Source organism: Pristiophorus japonicus, chromosome 3 (genome assembly GCF_044704955.1).
Source record: "Pristiophorus japonicus isolate sPriJap1 chromosome 3, sPriJap1.hap1, whole genome shotgun sequence".
Lineage (NCBI taxonomy): Eukaryota > Metazoa > Chordata > Chondrichthyes > Pristiophoridae > Pristiophorus > Pristiophorus japonicus.
This window is the reverse complement of record NC_091979.1, coordinates 114020537-114044236: the sequence shown is the minus strand read 5'-3', so window position 1 is coordinate 114044236 and position 23700 is coordinate 114020537. Positions and strand designations below refer to the sequence as shown.

Sequence of the window (23700 nt, the reverse complement as noted above, 5' to 3'; positions counted from 1 at the left end):
TCCAATACGGGAATTACAGTCTCTGTCACAGGTGGGACAGACAGTTATTGAAGGAAAGGGTGGGTGAGGAGTGGTTTGCCGCACGCTCCTTCCACTGCCTTCTCTTGTTTTCTGCATGCCCTTGGCGACGAGACTCGAGTCGCTCAGCGCCCTCCCAGATGCACTTCCTCCACTGAGGGCGGTCTTTGGTCAGGGACTCCCAGGTGTTGGTGGGGATGTTGCATTTTAACAAGGAGGCTTTTAGGGTGTCCTTGAAATGTTTCCTCTGCCCACCTGGGGCTCGCTTGCCATGTAGGAGTTCCGAGTAGAGTGCTTGCTTTGGGAGTCTTGTGTCAAGCATGCAAACAATGTGGCCCGCCCAACGGATCTGGTCGGGTGTGGTCGGTGCTTTGATGCTGGGGATGTTTGCCTGATCGAGGAAGCTAACGTTGGTGTGTCTGTCCTCCCAGGGGATTTGCAGGGTCTTGCGGAGACATCGTTGGTGGTATTTCTACAGCGATTTGAGGTGTCTACTGATATGGTTCACATCTCTGAGTCATACAGGAGGGCGGGTATCACTGTAGCCCTGTAAACCATGAGCTTGGTGGCAGATTTGAGGGCCTGATCTTCAAACACTCTCTTCCTCAGGCAGTCTAAGGCTGCGCCGGCGCACTGGAGGCAGTGTTGAACCTCATCGGCGATGTCTGCCCTTGCTGATAATAGGCTTCCGAGGTATAGAAAGTGGTCCACGTTGTCCAGGGCCGTGCCGTGGATCTTGATGACTGGGGGGCAGTGCTGTGTAGCGGGGTCAGGTTGGTGGAGGACCTTTGTCTTACGGATGTTTAGTGTAACGTCCATGCTTTCGTACGCCTCAGTGAAGATGTTGACTATGACCTGGAGTTCAATCTCTGAATGTGCGCAGACGTAAGCATCGTCCGCGTACTGTAGTTCGATAATGGGTTGGGACGGTCTTGGACCTGGCCTGAACACGACAAAGGTTGAACAGGTTCCCACTGGTTCTGTAGTTTGGTTCCACTCCAGCAGAGAGCTTGTTGAGTGTGAGGTGGAGCATTGCAGCGAGGAAGATCGAGAAGAGGGTTGGCATGAAGATGCAGCCCTGCTTGACCCCAGTTCGAACGTGGATTGAGTCTGTTGATCAGGATCACGGCTTGCATGTTGTCGTGGAGCAGGTGGGTGGGATGGTGACAAACTTTTGGGGGCAGTCGAAACGGAGGAGCACGCTCCATAGTCCCTTGCGGCTGACGGTGTCAAAGGCCTTTGTAAGATCAAAGAAGGCCATGTACAAGGGTTGGTGCTGTTCCCTGTATTTGTCTTGCAGCTGTTTCGCCGTAAAGATCATGTCCGTTGTACCCCGTAGTGGACGAAATCCGCACTGTGACTCTGGGAGGAGCTCCTCAGCCACAGGAAGAAGACTTTTCCAGTGGCTGATAACTGTAGTTGCCGCAGTCAGACTTGTCCCCTTTTTTAAAGATGGTCATGATTACTGCATCTCTCCCGGCATGTTCTTCTCCTTCCAGATGAGAGAGATGAGGTCATGCATTCGTGCCAATAGTGCCTCTCTACCATACTTTAGTACCTCAGCGGGGATTCCATCCGCTCCTGTTGTCTTGTTCTTGAGCTGGCGGATGGCCTTTTCTACCTCTTGCAGGGCTGGGGTTTAGCCAAGATGGTGGCGGGTAGCATGTTGTAGGATGGGGTTGAGGACACTCGAGTCAAAGGCAGAGTCTCGGTAAAGGAGATCTTTGAAGAGCTCCTTCCAGCGGGTCCTGACTGCCTTGGTGTCCTGGATGAGTGTCTCCCTGTTCTTGGCCAGCAGTGGGATGGGGCCTTCGGTGCTTGGGCTGTTGGTGAAGAATCCTTGCACATCATGGCTGTTGGCCAGTTGCTGAATCTCCTGTGCTTTCTCCACCTATTCTTTAGGTCGTGGGTTTTTTGTTGGACCTCGGCCTTAAGCCGTCTGTAATGCTGCTTTGCTGCTCCTGAGTTGGGTGGGTGTTTTAGGTTCAGAAGTGTCCCGCGTTTGCGATTTATTAGCTCTTGGATCTCCTGGTCATTCTCATCAAACCAGTCCTGGTGTTTCCTGATTGAGTGACCGAGCGTCTCTTCACAGGTACTGGTTATGGTGGCCTGCAGGGCAGACCAAGTGCAGTGGGCATTCTGCGTCTCGGGGTCATCAAGGGTTGCCAGGTTAGCAGTGAGACGCTGGCTGTAGAGGGCTCTCTTAGCTGGGTCTTCGAGTGCCCCGGCATTGATTTTTTTTTTTTGCGGCACTGCTTCTGCTGCCGTCACCCCTTTAGGACTATATTGATGTTGATGATGGAACGGATTAGGTGGTGGTCCGTCCAGTAGTCATCAGCTCCTGTCATGGCGCGGGTGATGCGCACATCCTTGCGATCCCTGGCTCGAATGATGACCTGTACTGTACCTTCTGCAAAGCCTGAAGGGATAGTTGATTGGCAGCATAGTGTGTGAACTGGGAATAAAGAATGCCCTACAGTGTAAATAATATTTCTGTCTTCTACAAATCACATTTTCCACACACTGCTGAAGACAGTAATAAGTAGGATGTGGAGGAGGGTGGTCCTTGTGTGGGAATGAGCTCCAGCAGTGGGGATAGATCTATTAAATTTGTTGTCTTCCACAGCTGCTAATTGTAAACAATAAGTTTTGATAAAAGTATAAATCATTGAGTAGTTGCATTACAGATACTAGCTATGAAAACTTGCCTCAAGAATGTACATTGGCAACTGTAAAAACAATGGAATGACCTTTCAATGATGCCAGACGTCTTCTGCCAATAAAATGGTGAAGAAGCAAAATTCATGCCACAAGCTGCACCTCGGTGAATGACTTGAAACCATACAAGATAAATAACTGCCATGATTATTAGAGGCGTTTACATAGAATTACATAGAATTTTCCAGCACAGAAGCAAGCAATTCGGTTTTATGTGGGTGTTTATGCTCTTCACGGGCCTCCTCCCGCCTTAGTTCTCACCATTTCAACATATCCTTAATCCCTCATGTACTTATCTAGCTTCCCCTTAAATGCATTTATGCTAATCGTCTCAACCGCTCCATGTGGTAGTGCATTCCACATTCTCACCACTCTCTCAATAAAGACGTTTCTCCTGAATTCCATCTTGGATTTATTAGTGACTAGCTTATATTCACGGCCCATAGTATTGGACTCTTTTTCCCCCGTCCCACAAGTAGAAAAACTCTTATCCAAATCTATCGTATCGAGCCCCTTCACAATTTTAAAAACCTCTATCAGGTCAACTCTCGATCATACCTTTTCCAGAGAACAGAGCCTTTCCATTCTAGTATCACCATATAAATATTTTTTTGCGCTTAAAGATCACATGGGTGAACTTCAACAATTGTACATCCCTGTCTGGAGTAAAAATAAAACGGGGAAGGTGGCTCAACTGTGGCTAACAAGGGAAATTAGGGATAGGCATATAAATTGGCCAGAAAAAGCAGCAAACCTGAGGACTGGGAGAAATTTAGAATTTAGCAGAGGAGGACTAAGGGTTTAATTAGGAGGGGGAGAATAGAGTTCGAGAGTAAGCTTGCTAGGAACATACATAACTGACTGCAAAAGCTTCTATAGATATGTGAAGAGGAAAAGATTAGTGAAGACAAACGTAGGTCCCTTGCAGTCAGAATCAGGTGAATTTATATTGGGGAACAAAGAAATGGCAGAGAATTGAACAAATACTTTGGTTCTGTCTTCACGAAGGAAGACACCAATAACGTTCTGGAAATATTAGGGTACCGAGGGGCTAGCGAGAAGGAGGAACTGAAGGAAATCCTTATGAGGCAGGAAATTGTGTTAGGGAAATTGATGGAATTGAAGGCCGATAAATCCCCAGTGCCTGATAGTCTGCATCCCAGAGTACTTAAGGAAGTGGCCCGAGAAATAGTGGATGCATTGGTGATCATTTTCCCACAGTATCGACTCTGGATCAGTTCCTATGGACTGGAGGGTAGCTAAAAACACCACTTTTTAAAAAAAGGAGGGAGAGAAAACGGGAAATTATAGACCGGTTAGCCTGACATCGGTAGTGGGGAAAATGTTGGAATCAATTATTAAAGATGGAATAGCAGCACATTTAGAAAGCAGTGACAGGATCGGTCCAAGTCAGCATGGATTTATGAAAGGGAAATCATGCTTGACAAATCTTCTGGAATTTTTTGAGGATGTAACTAGTAGAGTGGATAAGGGAGAACCAGTGGATTTGGACTTTCAACAGGCTTTTGACAAGGTCCCATACAAGAGATTGGTGCGCAAAATTACAGCACATGGTATTGGGGGTAATGTACTGACATGGATAGAGAACTGGTTGGCAGACAAGAAGCAGAGAGTCGGGATAAACGGATCCTTTTCAGAATGGCAGGCAGTGACCAGTGGAGTGCTGCAGGGTTCAGTGCTGGGACCCCAGCTATTTACAATATACATTAATGATTTAGACGAAGGAATTGAATGTAATATCTCCAAGTTTGCAGATGACATTAAGCTGAGTGGCGGTGTGAGCTGTGAGGAGGATGCTCAGAGGCTGCAGGGTGACTTGGACAGGTTAGGTGAGTGGGCAAATGCCTGGTAGATGCAGTATAATGTGGATAAATGTGAGGTTATCCACGTTGGGGGCAAAAACATAAAGGCAGAATATTATCTGAATGGTGGCAGATTAGGAAAAGGGGAGGTGCAACGAGACCTGGGTGTCATGCTACATCAGTCATTGAAGGTTGGCAGGCAGGTGCAGCAGGCGGTGAAGAAGGCAAATGGCATGTTGGCCTTCATAGCGAGGGGATTTGAGTATAGGAGCAGGGAGGTCTTGCAGTTGTACAGGGCCTTGGTGAGGCCTCATCTGGAATATTGTGTTCAGTTTTGGTCTCCTAATCTGAGGAAGGATGTTCTTGCTATTGAGGGAGTGCAGCGAAGGTTCACCAGACTGATGCCCGGGATGGCAGGACTGACATGAGATACTGGATCGACTGGGCCTGTATTCACTGGAGTTTAGAAGGATGCGAGGGGATCTCATAGAAACATATAAAATTCTGACGGGACTGGACAGGTTAGATGCAGGAAGACTGTTCCTGATGTTGGGGGAGTCCAGAACCAGGCATCACAGTCTAAGGGTAAGGGGTAAGCCATTTAGGCCCGAGATGAGGAGAAACTTCTTCATTCAAAGAGTTGTTAACCTGTTGAGTTCTCTTTCGCAGAGAGTTGTTGATGCCAGTTCGTTAGATATATTCAAGAGGGAGTTGGATATGGCTCTTATGGCTAAAGGGATCAAGGGGAATGGAGAGAAGGCAGGAAAGGGGTACTGAGGTGAATGATCAGCCATGATCTTGTTGAATGGTGGTGCAGGCTCGAAGGGCCGAATGGCCTACTCCTGCACCTATTTTCTATGTTTCTATGTTTCAAATGCTTCTATATCCTTTTGTAATAATGGAGACCAGAACTGTGCACAGTACTCTTAAGTGAAGTCTAACCTAGGTTCTGTGCCAGCTGTGGCTCAGTTCGTAGCACTCTTGCCTGAGTCAGATGGTTGTGGGTTCAAGTCCCACTCCAGGGACTTGAGTACAAAGATCTAGGCTGACACTCCAATACAGTATTGAGGGAGTGCTGCATTGTCGGAAGTGTCATGTTTCGGACGAGACATGAACCCGAAGCCCCGCCTGCTCTCTTGGGTAGATATAAAAGATCCTCTGAGCAGTGGAGTTATCCCCGATGTTCTAGCCAATATTTATCCCTCAATCAACATAATTAAAACAGATTATCTGGTTATTATCGCACTGCTGTTTGTTGGAGCATGCTGTGCGCAAATTGGCTGCCTGTGTTTCCTTCATTATAACAGTGACTATACTTCAAAAGGTAGTTAATTGTCTGTAAAGTGCTTTGGGGATGTCCGGTGGTCGTGAAAGGCGCTATATGCAAAACTGTCTTTTCTTTCTATATAGGTTTAATAAAACTTCTCTCCTTTTAAATTCTATTTCTCTAGAAATCACCCCAGTGCCTTTGTACTTTTTATGGTTTTGTTAATGTGTGTTGCTACTTTTAATTGTGAAGAATCACAGAATGATACAGCACAGAAGGAGACCATTTGGCCCATCATGCCGGTTCTTTAGTAGAGCTGTCCAACTAGTCCCACTTACCTGCTCTTTCCCCATAGCCCTGCAATCTTTTTTTCCATCATGTATTTATCCAATTCTCTTTTGAATTTTACTATTGATTATGCTACCATCACCCTTTCATGCAGTGACAACTCGCTGTGTTTTTAAAAAAAAGTTTCATGTCACCTCTGGATCTTTTGCCAATCACCTTAAATCTGTGTCATAAGAACATAAGAAATAGGAGCAGGAGTAGGCCACCTGGCCCCTTGAGCCTGCTCCGCCATTTAATATAAGATCATGGCTGATCTGATCATGGACTCAGCTCCACTTCCCTGCCCGCTCACCATAAACCTTTATTCCCTTATCGCTCAAAAATCTGTCTATCTCTGCCTTAAATATATTCAGTGACCCAGCCTCCACAGCTCTCTGGAGCAGAGAATTCCATAGATTTACAACTCTCTCAGAGAAGAAATTCCTCCTCATCTCAGTTTTAAATGGGCGGCCCCTTATTCTGAGACTATGTCCCCTAGTTTTAGTTTCCCTTATGAGTGGAAATATCCTCTCTGCACCCACCTTGTCGAGCCCTCTCATTATCTTATATGTTTCAATAAGATCACCTCTCATTCTTGTAAACTCCAATGAGTATAGGCCCAACCTACTCAACCTATCTTCATAAGTCTTATCTCCAGAATCAACCTAGTGAACCTTCTTTGAACAGCCTCCAATACAAGTATATCCTTCCTTAAATACGGGGACCAAAACTGTGCGCTGTACGCTAGATGTACCCTCACCAATACCCTGTACACTTCATTGCTTTTATACTCTATCCCCCTTGCAATAAAGGCCAACATTCCATTTGCCTTCCTGATTACTTGCTGTACCTGCATACTAACTTTTTGTGTTTCATGCACAAGGACCCCCAGGTCCCTCTGTGCTGCAGCACTTTGCAATTTTTCTCCATTTAAATTATAATTTGCTTTTCTATTTTTTCTGCCAAAGTGGATAACCTCACATTTTCCCACATTATACTCCATCTGCCAAATTTTTGCCCACTCACTTAGCCTGTCTATATCCCTTTGCAAATTGTGTGTGTCCTCCTCACAATTTGCTTTCCCACCCATCTTTGTATCAGCAAACTTGGCTACATTACACTCGGTCCCTTCATCCAAGTCATTAATATAGATTGTAAATAGTTGAGGACCCAGCATCGATCCCTGCGGCATCCCACTAGTCACTGTTTGCCAACCGGAAAATTACCCATTTATCCCGACTCTCTGCTTTCTATTAGTTAGCCAATCCTCTATCCATGCTAATATATTACCCCGCAACCCTATGAACTTTTGTCTTGTGCAGTAACCTTTTATGTGGCACCTAATCGAATGCCATCTGGAAATCCTAATACACCACATCCACTGGTTCCCCCTTATCCACCCTGTTCATTACATCCTCAATGAACTCCAGCAAATTTGTCAAACCTGATTTCCCTTTCATAAAACCATGCTGACTCTGCTTCATTGAATTATGCTTTTCCAAATGTCCCGCTGCTGCTTCCTTAATAATGGACTCCAGCATTTTCTCAATGACAGATGTTAGGCTAACTGGTCTATAGTTTCCTGCTTTTTATCTGCCTCCTTTTTTAAATAGGGGCGTTATATTTGCGATTTTCCAATCCGCTCGGACCGCCTCAGAATCCAAGGAATTTGGTAGACTACAACCAATGCATCCACTATCTCTACAGCCACCTCTCTCAAGACCCTAGGATGTAAGCCATCAGGTCCAGGGAACTTGTCTGCCTTTAATCCCATTATTTTACCAAGTACCACTTCATTAGTCATCATGATTGCATTAAGTTCCTCCCTCCCTATAGTCCCATTGATTATCCACTATTGGAATGTTTTTAGTGTCTTCTACCCTGAAGACCAATACAAAATATTTGTTCAACGTCTCTGTCATTTCCCTGTTCTCCATTATTAATTCCCTTGTCTCATCCTCTAGTGGACCCACATTTACTTTAGCCACTCTTTTTTTTTTTTTCCTTTTTATGTACCTGTAGAAACTCAGTATCTGTGTTGTCCTTTGGTTAACGACTCTTCTGCCACTGGAAACAGTTTCTCCTTATTTATTCTATCAAAACAATTCATGATGTTGATTACCTCTATCAAATCTTTGCTTTGAAGAGAGCAAACCCAGGTTCTCCAGTCTCTCCACATAACTTTCATCCCTCATCCCTGATATCATTCTAGTAAATCTCTTATGCATCCTCGCTAAGGCCTTGACATCTTTCCTAAAGTGTGGTGCCCAGAATTGAACAGATGACTCAGTTGAGGCCTAACCAGTGTTTTATAAAGGTTTAGCGTAACTTCTTTGCCTTTGTACTCTACACCTCTATTAATAAAGCCAAGGATCCCACATGTATTTTTAAACAGCCTGCTCAACTTGCCCTGCTGAAGATTTGTGAATCTGTACTTCTGTACAAAGGTCCCTTTGTGTCTCTACCTCATTTAGACCCTTATTTTCCAAGGATTCAGAGGCCTCCTTATTCCTCCTACTAAAATATTACCTCACACTTAACTATATTGAAATTCATTTGCCATTTACATCACCATTCTGTAAGTTTGTTCCATCTCCCTTTTTGCATATCGAACGAACATCAATCTTCTGGCACTAATCCTTTTTACTGAATTTCACCAGTGCTTCTGATGCAACCCATCAGGCCATGGGGGTTTTATCCTCTCTAAGTTGGTCTAGTTTATGAATTATCTCCCCTTATCAATCTTAAATGTGCTTTTTAATCTCCTCTTCTAATGTCATGCCCACCATGTTTGTCTCCCTGGTAAAAAAAACTCATGCAAAGTAACTATTCAATATTTCTGGCATTTCATTGTCATTACCTGTGAGTTTATCTTGTGCATCCCCCAGTGGCCCTATCTCTATCTTAATTTTCTATTTGTTATTTATGTGTCTATAGATTACTAGTTTTTTTATAGTCACCAGAAGTATGACAAATCTCTGAGCATCCGCACAAAGAAAAAGTTTTGAGCTCCAATTAGTGAGAAGGGGAATAAAAATTCAGGTTCACAATTTCTTGCTCTAAATGAAAATATGATCAAATATTTGCCAGGAAAACTGGGTCTGTCCTAAATACACCACAATCAGTTTGGCAAATTCGTTGTCTGATTCACTATATACACTGAAACTAGAGCTATGATGGTGCAATGCCATCACAAATCCTGGATTTGCAGAGGTTTGTAAGGGTCCAAATTGAGGTCCCAGTTTGGTAGAAGAGCAGATCTAGCCAGATTCAAAACAAACAAGTAAGGCTAAAGTGACAATGTCAGTGGAGCTGGATTTCAGTCATTGACCAATAAGATGTTGCAGGTATTATAGAATAAATGCAATGCTGCAGAAAAACACCACTGCACAAGCTGCTCACATTAAATTTATGCTTTATTTGCAGCTGTTTTATGAGAAGGTAGACCTTGCTTTAGCAATCATTCTCCCTTAATAGCCAAGCTCTTAATCCAGAGCCTATTGGACAGAGTTGAAGAATTTGACCAGATAGTTAAAAGAGGAGGATTGTTATGCAAAGTAATGCGATCAGGCACTCTTGAATACCAGGATGCACAAGGACTAAGATTTGAAAGTACAGTAAGAGTTACCAGAACCATTGTTGTTCCCTCTGCTCTGATCTTCTGTAGCACCAGAAATTGGGGTAAACGAAGGAATTTGAGACACACTGGCACACGTATGTGCGTGGAGCTGGGAGTATCTGCTAAACAAAGTGATGGTGGGAATTTGGTGAGAGTGGGAATTTGGTGAGAGTGAGAATTGGGTGCAGAGCGGGAAAGAGCTGCTAAGTAATTTAAACCCAAACAACAGTAAATATATAGATAATCAGTCGTTAATTAGATCGAAAGAGATAAAATTAAAATAAACTAAGTAAAGGATACATACCAACATTAATGACATCCAAATTGCATTAAATAAAAATATGGTATACATAAATAATAAATAGGAGTAAGGGGATACGAAACTTAAACATATATGTATAACATAAGTAGATAGACTTTTAAGCAATATGATTGGACAGCTGAGACCTGTTGCCTGTAATTCCTATACATGTGGGATCTCTAGGACGCTTCATGTGTCCTGGATAACCACATGTATAGGAAGTGCCACCAGGTGGTCGAACTCAAGCTCACAAATCCTGACTAGAGGCTAGAGTCACTGCAGGGCATATGGGAGGTTGAGATTTTCCTGGAGTGCATGTTCCAGGACGTGGTCACTCTGCAGCTACAGGATGTTCAGGAGAATAGCAAGTGGGTGGCCATCTGGCAGGATAGGAAGAGGCAGGCAGTATAGAAATCCTCCGGGAACATGGCACTCTCAAACTGGTTTTCAGTGCTGAATGCATGCTGGGTAAAGGTGACGACACCTCAGGAGTGCAATATAGAGCATATCCATAGCACTGTGGGGCAAATGACTGCACAGGGAGGCAGAGCAAAGTGTAGAAATGCAGTGGTCACAGGGGATTCGATAGTCAATGGCAATGTTCCCCGTAATTCCTTTTGGTGCGTGGGCCTTTTAACTGGCTGCACGGCCTATTCAATTATTTCCATTATAAAGCCAATGAGCAGCGTGCACGGGACCTTCAGACTGCTGTGTGGCCACCAATGTTGGTCAGGGGAATAAACAAGCATTTTTACAACCGCTGACATGAGTCCCGCATAATGTGTTGCTTCCCTGATGCCAGGGTAAAGGATATCACTGAGAGGGTGCAGAACATTTTGAGCAAGAAGGGGAACAGCCAGAAGTCATAGTCCATGTGGGAAACAATGACATAGGAAGGAGAAAGGTTGAGATCTTAGTCAGAATTTCAGGAGCTCAGGAGGAAATTAAAGAGCAGGACCTCAAAGGCAATCATCTCAGAATTAGTCCCAATGCCATACGCTAGTGAATATAAGAATAGTAGGATAAGATAGATTAACGCGTGGCTAGAGAAATAGTGCAGGAGAGAGGACTTCAGATTCCTAAGATATTGGGACCAGTTCTGGTGCAGATGGGACCTGTTCAAGGTGGACAGGTTGCACTTCAACAGAGCTGGGGCCAAAATCCTCACAGAAAAGTTAACTAGTGCTATGGGGGATGGGTTTAAACTAAATTGGGAGTATCAGGCTGAAACATCAGAGAGGAGAAACAAGGTGCAGAGAGGACTGGGAGAGACAAAACAGTTCAGAAGTAGGAGAGATCAGATGGGGCAAGTGCAAGGCAGTCTTGATCAGCATGTTTCCAGCCTGATAAGGAAGGAAGCAGCTTTGGATCTAGTTCTGGGGAATATGGAGCATGTTTCCATGGGAGAGCATTTGGGAACAGTGTTCATCATCAGGTTTAGAATAGTAATGGAAAAGGACAAGGAACAATCAACAGTAACAATATTTAACTGGAGGGGGGTTAACTTTAGTGAGTTGTAAAAGGATCTGGCCCAAGTGGAATGGAATCAAAAATTGTTTGGCAAAACAGTAATGGAAACAATGGGAAGCCTTCAAAGAGGAGATGGATTGGGTACAGAGGGGGAAAGGAAGGGCATCCAACGATAGTGCTCCCTGGATGACTAAAGATGTAGAGGTTAAAATGAGACACAAAAAGGAGGCATGTGGTACATGTAAGTAAGGTTCATAATATAATAGAGAACCAAGCTGAATATAGCAAGTACAGAGAAGATCTTAAAAAGGGAATAATTAGTGGCGAACATAAAAGGGAACTCAAAAGTCTTTTATAAACATAAATAGTAAAAGGGTCATCAAAAGAAGTGTAGTGTATGAAATGATACAATGAACTCTGTACTGTGAGCCAGTGATTAGGTGTAACCTGGTCAGTCTTTAATGGCTTCCAGAAGTGAAGATACAAAGGTGATGTTCAGGTTATATACCGGGCCCAGCACGAGTGTACCTATGACCCTAGGATCTCCGACGGTAGTGCCCCCTGGTGGTGGGCAGACCTTATGTACATACATTACATCATCCCCCGCCCCTCCCACCCCCCAGTTCTTGGCACAAGTCCATATTACAAGTTCAGACGGTCCGGAGCCCTTCGCTCCCTGGTTGACCGTCTCAGTATATTCCCAGTGCTTTCCGAGTCTCTCACGACTTGGGGTTGGGCGTTGATCACAGTGGGTTCTTCTGATGGCTGGATGTGGGTTGGTTGGTCGTCTAAGCTCGCGGTGTCTTCTTCCAACTGTGCCGGTTCGTCAGAGTGTCTCAGCTTGATTTGATCAATGTGTTTCCTGCACATCTGCCCATTCTTGAGCTTAACCATATACACTCGCTTATCCTCCTTATCCATAACATTGCCCGGGAGCCACTTAGGCCCTTGACCATGGTTAAGTACATCATACACTGGGTCATTTACAGATATGTCGTGTGACACTGCGGCGCGGTCGTGATACCATTGCTGGCTTTGGCGTCGGATTTCGACATGATCATTAAGGGCAGGGTGGACTAGAGAGAGCCTGGTTTTGAGGCCTTTTTTCATCAATAGTTCCGCAGGCTGGACCTCGGTGAGCATGTGTGGCCTTGTCCTGTAACTGAGCAGAATGCATGACAGGCGTGTCTGCAAGGAACCGTGATTTACGCGTTTCAGGCTCTGCTTGATGGTTTGAACTGCCCGCTTCGCTTGACCATTAGACGCGAGTTTGAACGGTATTTTAAGCCATTGCGTTTCATGAACTCTTGAAACTCCAGGCTTGTGAAACACGGTCCGTTGTCGCTGACAACGATGTCTGGCAGACCATGTGTGACAAACATGGCTCAGGTTCTCAATGGTGGCAGTGGAAGTGCTGGATGACATGATCACATATTCTATCCATTTGGATTATGCATCCAACACCACAAAAAACATTTCACCGAGGAAGGGTCCCGCAAAGTCGATGTGGATTCTAGACCACGGTTTGGATGGCCATGACCACAGACTGAGCGGAGCTTCCTTTGGGGCATTGCTTAACTGCTTGCAAGTGCTGCACTGATGCACGCATGACTCTTTAAGTCCGAGTCAATGCCAGGCCACCAAACCTGGGACCTGGCGATGGCCTTCATCATGACAATACCAGGATGCGTATTATGTAACTCCTGTACAAATCTCGCCCTGCCTTTCTTGGGCATTACAACACGATTACCCCACAGTAAACAGTCGGACTGGATGGAAAGCTCATCTTTGCGACAGCTGTACGGTTTGGTTTCATCACCCATTTCCTTGGGGCTGGTTGACCAGTCCCCGTTAAGAACACAACGTTTTACAACCGATAGGGTTGGATCCTTGCTGGTCCAGGTCTTTACTTGTTGAGTAGTGACAGGCGACCCTTCACTCTCAAAGGAATCCATGACCATGAGTAGTTCCACGGGCATTGGCGTTTCCACCTCCGGTGTGGGCAACGGTAACTGGCTCAATGCATCAGCGCAGTTGTCGGTGCCTGGTCTATGGCGAATGACATAATCATAGGCAGATAATGTCAGCGTCCACCTCTGGATGCGGGACGACGCGTTGGTATTGATACCTTTATGTTCTGAGAACAACAATATAAGCAGCTTGTGATTGGTTTCCAGCTCGAAGCGAAGCCCAAAAAGGTACTGGTGCATTTTTTTACCCCATAAACACATGCTAAAGCCTCTTTCTCTACCATGCCACAGGCTCTTTCTGCCTTAGACAAGCTTCGAGACGCATATGCAACTGGTTGTAGTTTGCCTGACTCATTGGCTTGCTGGAGTACGCAGCCGACCCATAGGACAACGTATCACAGGTCAAAACTAGATGCTTGCATGGGTCATATAGTACCAGTAGGTTGTGGGAACACAACAGATTTCTTGCCTTCTCAAAGGCTCTGTCTTGAAGTTCAACCTACACCCAGTTGTCTCCTTTCCTGAGCAGCTTGTGCAAAGGCTCTAATACTGTGTTCAGTTTGGGTAAGAAGTTACCAAAGTAGTTGAGAAGACCCAGGAACGAACGCTACTCCGTCACATTCTGGAGCCTAGGCGCATTTTTGATGGCCTCTGTTTTCGCGTCTGCAGCAATCTTTCATTCAAGGAATTCGACCTCTGGTGCCATGAAAACACACTTCGAACGTTTCAGCCTGAGACCCACTTTGTCCAGACGACGCAGAACCTCTTCCAGATTGTGCAGGTACTCGGCGGTGTCACGACCTGTGACTAGGATGTCGTCTTGGAATACTATTGGTCCTGGGGACGATTTCAATAGGCTCTCCATGTTTCTCTGAAATATGGCTGCTGCCAAACGAATGCCAAAAGGGCACCTGTTGTAAATAAACAGTCCTTTGTGCGTGTTGATGCACGTAAGTTTCTTTGATGATTCAACCAGTTCGTGTGTCATGTAGACCGACGTTAGATCCAATTTGGTGAACTATTTTTCCCCCGGCTAGCGTTGCAAACAGGTCATCAGCTTTCGGTAGCGGGTACTGATCTTGTTTCGAAACTCGGTTGATCGTGACCTGATTCCCAGGATGGCAGGACTGACATATGAGGAGAAACTGGATCGACTGGGTCTGTATTCACTGGCGTTTAGAAGGAGAGGGGATCTCATAGAAACATATAAAATTCTGACGGGACTGGACAGGTTAGATGCAGGAAGAATGTTCCCGATGTTGGGGATCTCCAAAACCAGGGGACATAGTCTAAGGATAAGGGGTAAGCTATTTCGGACTGAGATGAGGAGAAACTTCTTCACTCAGAGAGTTGTTTAGCTGTGAAATTCCCTACCGCGGAGTATTGTTGATGCGAGTTCATTGGACATATTCAAGAGGGAGTTAGATATGGCCCTTACGGCTAAAGGGATCAAGGGTATGGAAAGAAAGCAGGAAAGAGGTACTGAGGTGAATGATCAGCCATGATCTTATTGAATGGTGGTGCAGGCTCGAAGGGCCGAATGGCCGCCTACTGCACCTATTTTCTATGTTTGTAGTCTCCACAAATCCTGACTATGCCGTCGCTCTTTAACACCAGAACAATGGGACTGGCCCATTCATTAAATTCGACTGGTGAGATGACCCCCTCGCGTTGTAGCCTGTCCAATTCGAGCTCGACCTTTTCTCTCATCATGTGCGAGACTGCCCTGGCTTTGTGATAGATAGGCCTTGCGTCTGGACCTAGGTGAATCTACCTTGAAGCTGCCGAAACAGTGAGGGAAATTTGCTCAGCACTTGAGCACACAAATCATCATCTGCTGATGACAAAGCTTTGATATCATACCATTTCCATTTTATTTTCTTGAGCCAAGTCCTGCCGAATAATGATGGGCCGCTGCCCAGGATAATCCATAACGGTAGATCATGAACCGCTCCCTCGTACGACACTCTTATTGTTGCACTACCGATCACTGGTATGAGCTCTTTGGTGTAGATGCGCAACTTCGCATTTATTGGACTCGGCTTGGGTATCTCTGCCTTGGTCTCCCACAGCTTTTCGAAAGTCCTCTGGCTCATTATCCGTGTCTAATTCCATGGATACCGGTGCACGCCGTTTAATTTTACCTCCATCATTATCGGTTGGCTATACACTTCCTCCTTGGAGCGCTGAAATGTCTCGTGCTGCATCGCTAGATCCAAGCTGAATTGATCATCATCAACGTAGTGTGTCGCAGCTCGCTTGCTCCGTTGCGGACACGTCCGCTGAAGATGCCCCGTTTTCGCACACCCTCTGCATACATACTGCCTGAAGCGGCACTGATGGAGTCGGTGATTGCCCCCGCAATGCCAATACGTTGAGCTCGGATTTGCGCCCAATGGCGGGCCTTGAGTGGCTCCCGTTCTCACATACGCAGTCGATAGGCCCTCGATGGCAAACTTTGAGCAGCTCCCGGTCTTGCAGATGCAGTCGAGTAGGCCCTACCATGTGCAGCTCTGCCGGCCGTCGATACAATTTTCTACACAGTACTTGGAGTTCCTGTTTTGTCGCGATATCTGCTTCATGCTTTTCTGCGTGGACATGCAAACCTGGGCGATGGTGATGACCTTGCTGAGGTCCGGCGTCTCCGCAGCCAGAAGCTTACTTAAGATCGCCTCGTGGTTGACCCCGATCACGAAAAAGTCTCTCAGTCTGTCTTCCAACGCAGGCCCAAATTTGCAAGGCCCTGCAAGACGTCTCAGGTCGGCAACAAATGCCACTATGTCCTGGCCTTCTGGACGAATGTGAATATAGGAGCAATATCTGGATATGAGGATTTGTTCCATGGGTTTAAGGTGTTCCCGAGCTAGAGCACCCATTCCTTATAATCCTTTTCTGCCCTGCGCTTCTCTGCATCCTTGTCTTTGTTTCGGTTGTTTGCCACAAAATACTGGTCAAGACGATCCGTGAAATCGCCTCAATCCTCTCCCTCATTGAATCTCTCGAATTCCAACAGTACTCAATCGTGCTGTGCTCGCCATACTTTTGCGTGGGTTCGTATTTGCCTCGTCGCCAGTTGTAGTGTATGAAATGATACAATGAACTCCGTACTGTGAGCCAGTGACCAGGTGTAACCTGGTCAGTCTTTAATGGCTTCCAGAAGTGACGATACAAAGGTGAAGTTCAGGTTATATACCGGGCCCAGCACGAGTGTACCTCTGACCCTAGGACCTCTGACGATAGTGCCCCCTGGTGGTGGGCAGACCGTATGTACATACATTACAGGAAGTTAGGGCTAATTAGGGACCAAAAAGGATTAGAGATGAGGCTGCTGCTAATGTAGCAGTAAAGGAGGAGGCAGTAGCGATATTGGATAGGATAAAAATAGTTAGAGGAGGTACTTAAAAGCTTGACAGTACTCAATGTAGAAAAGTCACCAGATGTGGATGGGATGCACCCTAGGTTACTGAGGGAAGTAAGGGTGGAAATTGTGAAGGCTCTGTACACCAATCTCTTCCAATCCTCCTTGTATATGGGGGTGGTGCTGGAGGACTGCAAATTATGCACTCTGTTCAAAAAAGGGCAGAGGGATAAACCCAATAAGTACAGGCCAGTCAGCCTAAAATCCATGGTGGGGACACAATTATAGACAATAATCCAGAACAAAATTAATTGACACTTGGAAAAGTACAGGCTAATTAATGAAGGTCAGCAAAATTTTGTTAACGGCAAATCATGTTTGACTAAATTGATTGCGTTCTTTGATGAAGTAACAGAGAAGGTTGATGATAATGTGGTTGATGTGTATATAAACTTTCAAAAGGCATTTATAATAGACTTATAAGCAAAATTAAAGCCATGGTCTTAAAGGGACAGTGGCAGCATGGATACAAAATGCAGAGAGTAGTGATGAACGGTTGTTGTTCAGATTGGAGGGTGGTATACAGTGGTGTTCCAGGGGTCAGTATTAGGACCGCTGCTCTTTTTGATATATATTAATGACCTGGACTTGGGTATACAGAGCATAATTTCAAAGTTAGCAGATAACACGAATCTCAGAAATGTAGTAAACAATGAAGAAGATAATAACAGACTTCAGGGGGGCATAGACAGACTGGTGAAATGGGAAGACACATGGCAGATGAAATTTAATGCAGAGAGCTGTGAAGTGATAATTTTGGTAGGCAGACTGAAGAGAACTAAATGGTACAATTTTAAAGGGGGTGCAGGAACAGAAAGACTTATGGGTGTATGTACACAAATATTTTAAGTTGGCAGGAGAAGTTGAAAAGCATATGGGATCCTTGGCTTTATAAATCGAGGAATAGAGTGCAAAAGCAAGAAAGTTATGCTAAATCTTTATAACACCGGTTTAAGACTCAGCTGGAGCATTGTGTTCAATTCTTGGCACCACACTTTGGAAAGAATGTCACGGTCTTAGAGAGGGTATAGAAAAGATTCACTAGAATGGTACATGGGGTGAGGGACTTCAGTTATGTGGAGAGACTGAGGAAGCTGGTGTTCTCCTCAGAGCAGAGGAGGTGAAGAGAAAATCATGAGTGATCTTGATTGAGTAAATAAGGAGAAACGGTTTCCAGTGGCAAAAGGGTCAGTAACCAGAGGGCACAGATTGAAGGTGATTGGCAAAAGAACCAGAGGTGATATGAAACATTTTTTTTTACACAGTGAGTTGTAATCTGGAATGCACTGCCTGAAAGAAAGCATATGCAATAGTAACATTCAAAAGAAAATTGGATAAATACTTGAACGGAAAAAATTTATAGGGCTATGGGGAAAGAGCAGGTGAGTGGGTCTGTTTGGAAAGCTTTACCTAAGAGTTGTACATGTCCATGAAAAAGACAAATCATCCAGTTTCATTCACACTGACTTGTTCTTCAGTATAAACACAGGACTTTGCTATTGTTTGTTGATGGGTAACCCCAAAGTGAGTAAATAAGGAGTAAATGTTCTAGGCTACTTTAGTATGGATTTTCCACTTACACAGATGGACTGCTTATTGTCTCAAAGAACCAGCTGTCTGTTGTCCATCCTAGCCACATATTGCAAGAATATCATTCATGATGTGGTCAACAAAGAATAATCAGTAAAATTCCTTGAAGAAAAAAACAAGATTGTGTTCCACCATATTTGTCGATATACTGGATAGTGTGTGAAAATTTCTGAGGATGCATTAGCAGTTCCATATTGTTATTCTAGGTAGATTAATTCCATGCTCTAAGCCCAGTTATCCTGTATGTGGACCACTATTTGAGTAGCTGGCTGTTATAGCCAAATCCCCAGAGAACCTTTCGCTCCTGGGCCTATCAGAGCTGAAGCTTGATTCATCAACGCAGTTGGAATACAAGAAACCGTCAGCAAAGAACGTTCACAAATGGTGAAAATAGCCATCACGAACAGGCCATAGTAGTGATGTGATCTTCAACTAAAGAAGAGGGTACACAAGGCTGAAGGACTACAAATCACTCTAGGAAGGGCAGGAATGCTAGATTAGATTTTTTATAGTTGATGATGATTAAATCATGGTCTTTAATGTGGTGAGCATTTGCTGGATCACCATGTGAATAATCTCCCTGCAGGAAATACAAGAATCAATAATCTTAAATAGCAAACATCCTGAAATTCACTGTGACAATAGACAGGCATTTCATGAGGACCCTGAGATTCTTGAAAAAGCCAAAGAGGCGCACCTTGCACTCACAGCTGAACCTGCAATGACGTGGCTAATTTGGAAACTCAGCACCCTTAAAGTTTGCTGTGGCCAACCAGTCTTTGGAAGGCATGACCTATGGCAGTGACCATTATTTTAAACATTTCCTTGTGGAGGAATCTGTTCAGTACTCTTGAGATCGAAGATGCAATTAAATTTGTTCAAAACTCAGTTTCCGAAGCAAGTGAACTCCCTTAATTGTCACATGACCGAATACATTCTTTCACCTGCCATTGGACCATACAGCTGTATTTTGGGCATCGGCTGTAAGTGGCTGCTGCATTAAGACATTCTGAAAAAGATCCTCGACTAGACGTTGAGATATTTACCACTGCTTCAGCAGGGATACCTGCTGACAATAAATCCTGCGTGAGCTTGTACCATTTCTTGTGCAAAACATCGACACCCTTGTAGTGTCGGCTGTGGCTCAATTGGTAGCACTCTTGCATCTGAATCAGAAGGTTGTTGGTTCAAATTCCATTCCAGCACACAAAGCTAGACTGATATTCCAGTGCAATAATGAGGGAGTGCTGCACTGTTGCCATCTTTCGGAAGAGACATTAAATCGAGGCCCCGTCTGCTCTCTCAGGTGGACACAAACGATCCCATGGCACTATTTCGAAGAAGAGCAGGGGAGTATTCCCTGGTTTCCTAGCTAATATTTATCCCTCAACATCACACAAAAAAACATTGTCTGGTCATTATCACATTGCTGTTTGTGGGACCATATACAGTAGACACCTCAAATCACTGGAGAAATACCACCAGCATTGTCTCCGCAAGATCCTGCAAATCCCCTGGGAGGACAGACGCACTAACGTTAGTGTCCTCTTTCAGGCCAGCATCCCCAGCATCGAAGCACCGACCACATTTGATCAGCTCCGTTGGGCGGGCCACATTGTTCGCATGCCTGACACAAGACTCCCAAAGCAAGAGCTCTACTCAGAACTCCTACATGGCAAGCGTGTCCCAGGTGGGCAGAGGAAATGTTTCAAGGATACCCTCAAAGCCTCCTTGATAAAATACAACATCCCCACCGACACCTGGGAGTCCCTGGCCGAAGAGCACCTAGGAGGGCGCTGAGCACCTTGAGTCTTGTCGCCGAGTGCATGCAGAAACCAAGCGCAGGCAGCGGAAGGAGCGTGCGGCAAACCAGACTCCTCACCCACCCTTTCCTTCAATAGCTGTCTGTCCCACCTGTGACAGAGACTGTAATTCCCATATTGTTCAGTCATCTAAGAACTCACTTTTAGAGTGGAAGCAAGTCTTGCTTGATTTCGAGGGACTGCCTATGATGATGATGCTGTTTGTGGGACTTTGCTGCCACGTTTCCTACATTACAACAGTGATTACATTTCAAAAGTACTTCATTAGCTGTAAAGCGTTTTGGGACCTCATGAGGTCGTGAAAAGCGCTATATAAGCACAAGTCTTTAGTCTTTCCTAGGAGTCCAGCTGTTTGGACTTGCGACTTTGAGAGTGACACCAGTTTACCTGGGAAAAGCAAATGAATGCTCCAGGATGTAGAAAGCCCTTGGGGCTCAATTTTCCCCAAAGCTTTTTTTTGGCATACTTGAGTTACGCCTGTTTTCTTTGGGGCCCAAGTGCGCCAAAAAAAATGTTTTAAGTTGCCCCATTGGATTTCTTCATTTTGGCCTAACCTGTCCTTTCGTTTTGGGGGTGGAGCCATGATCTGCGCCAAAAAGATCGAGCTGCCATGGTAACCAGGGACACAATGCGAGCTGAGGCTGCAAAGTGAAACATACAGTCAGATCCCAACATATTAAAACACATTGCATCAATTTAAAAACACATTAAATACATTGCATCAACTTAAAAACACACTAAAATATATTGCAGCAACTTGCCTCCAATTATTAAAGCCGGTCCCACCCCTAGCCCCGGCCAAGTGGTCTCCTAGTGCGCTCTCCCGCCCCTAGCCCCGGCCAAGTGGTCTCCCGGTGCCCTCTCCTGCCCCTAGCCCTGGCCGACTGGACTCCCAGCCCAAGCCAAAGGGCTTGCCAGTCCGCTCCCCCGCCCCTAGCCCAGGCATTCCCCCACCCCTATCCCAGGCCGAATGGCCTCCTCCCTCCCGGTCCTCGCACCTAACTACACCCGAAAGGTGTCGTCCCCCCCCCCCCCCATTACCTTTCCTGCTGCTGCTGTCCGGGCATCTGCTGTACTTACCTGCGCCGATTTCCTTACCTGCGCCGATTTCTTTAACTCTCTAGAAGGTTTACATACGCTGGTCTAAGCAGAACTGGAGTAACTCTCAGCTGGCCAAACTTGCTTAAATGGTCAGAATTGGTGTGGGTGGCAGGTTGAAAAAAAAAGTACCTAAAAAAAATTGTAACTTACTGAGTTACGCTGGTGCAAATTGATTGGGAAAACTGGTTTTTTAACTTGGGTCAAAAAAAGCAGCCTGCTCAAAAAAAACGACGCAAATGACTGAGGAAAATTGAGCCCAATGTATGTGGGAATGCCTCCAAAATGTCTTTATTTTGATTTCTCCTCATCCCCAGAAAAGTGTGAAGGATGCAATGTTTTAGTGTGTATTTTTTGACTGCTTGTGCTGAACAAGCAGTGAATACCTTAGTTTGAATGAACCCGTGACAGAACCCAGAAGTGAACAGAAAATGTAGTAACTTCTTGATGCATCTACTCCAAATTATTATTTTTTTTCTATAATTAAACATTTTGATCAATAGTGCTTCTAATTATTAAACATGTCACCATTAAAATATGTTTTCTCTTTTTTGGAAAAGCTCCTAAAGCTGCTGTGGAATGGGAATGTAGCAACATTTTCAAAATCTGTGGTAAGTTGGTGCACTAAGATACATTGTTAAACAAGTTAAAAGGATAATCTTAAATTAAAATAATAAAGTTTGAGAGCAACACAAAGGTTAATTACATTTATATGTCTGCATATTAAAGTAAGCTTAAATTGTGTTGGTGGGCATTTGGAGTGCTTAAGATATTTATCCACTGATCACCCCTCCTCAGCTTGCCCATTGTGCACTGGAGTCTTCCTCTTGTGTTTTTCCCGATATGTTTTGTGACAGCAAGAGTAGGAGAAAGCAGCGCTATTTTATCAGAGAGAGGGATTCAGAGACCACTAATCAGATCCAAAGCTATCTTGGGTAATAGATGAGTTTCACACCATGAAAGATGCTGCGATAGTCTTGTCTCCCAATACCTGGCCCAAAAAGAATCTGAAAGGCAAATTTCTCTGCTACATGTATTCCACAGGAAAAGTCAGGTACCCACTATGATTTTGTCCATGGGATAAATGTAATATACATTCTTAGCTAATGTAAGAGCACTAGATAGTAGTGTTGTTTTGCCAGGGGGAATGGATTTAAGGCTACTTAAGGTTTTGTGGTATTGGACGATGTGTCTCGTAATCACTTTGGTCTGTACTGTACTACCCAGGGATACATACATTGTGATCCTAAAATGGCACTGTAATAATCCATGGTTATTAAACTGTAGTCCTTGAAACATACTGTAATATTCTTGCAGATAGTTACAAGTTGTGGGGTATTTTTATTTCATTTTCAGCAAGCTGACTTTTTTTTAAGCTAGTAGCATTTGCCAAGGCTGATAGGAACAGATAGTTGTCTCCAGTGATCATGACATAATGTCGTTTGAGTTGAGGTTCTGCTATATTATGTGATTTGAACTGCAGTGATGTTGTGTTTCTTTCATTGTATGAAATGGCCGTAATATGTTACAAAAACAAAGCATTGAACCTTGCCAAAAGTAAAATAAACAATTCTGTAAACATTCCTTTATACGTATCCATATATTTAAACACAAAATTACATCTTTATATAAATCTTGAGCAATTGTTATTCAGAAAGATAGATCATATAATTATTCCACCTTGTGTATAGAATGATCTTGTAATGTTTATATATTTTACACAAAAAGAAAACAAATTCAGTCGTGCTTTATGTTGTAAGCATTAGCTGTGTGCAAATCAAGCACCCCACCCATCTGCCCCACCTGTAACAGAGACTGTAGATCCCGCATTGGTCTCATCAGTCACCTTTAGAACTGATTTTAGTGTGGAAGCAAGTCATCCTCGACTCCGGGGGACTGCCGAAGAAGATGATATCGAATATATATGTATTATTGGAATAAAGAGAATCTATTCAATTAAATTATACGTGACTTCTGAAGTTTTAATCAGAATTTTATTTAGGACTATATTAAGTAAAATGTGTATTTTCCCAAAATAAGAGCTGTACATTCACAAAATTATTGTATATGTGTGATTTAAAAGGGGAAAAAACATTTTTTTAGAAATACTAGTCAATCTCCTGTGGCATTGCACATGGGAAGTCAAGACTATGGGCACTTTTCAGGCCAAACAGGGTTAGAGGGTGGGAGATAGTTGAACTAAACCAGGAGAGTAGGCAGATGACAATGTGAGGGGAGAGCGGGATAGGTGAGGAAGG

General features: G+C 44.4%; 1 protein-coding gene across 7 annotated transcripts in view; it reads left to right on the top strand.

Annotated features, from left to right (window-relative positions):
- The window catches only part of LOC139259843 (neurabin-1-like), a 180966-nt gene that overhangs the window by 102043 nt on the left and 55223 nt on the right, over positions 1-23700 (top strand). For 6 of the 7 annotated variants that reach the window (XM_070875722.1, XM_070875721.1, XM_070875725.1 and 3 more), the window contains exon 11: positions 22003-22053. The exons of the other annotated variant lie outside the window; for it this stretch is intronic. In XM_070875722.1, coding sequence (XP_070731823.1) covers positions 22003-22053 — 51 coding nt within the window. The remainder of the gene's footprint in view (positions 1-22002; positions 22054-23700) is intronic. 7 annotated transcript variants of the gene reach the window in all.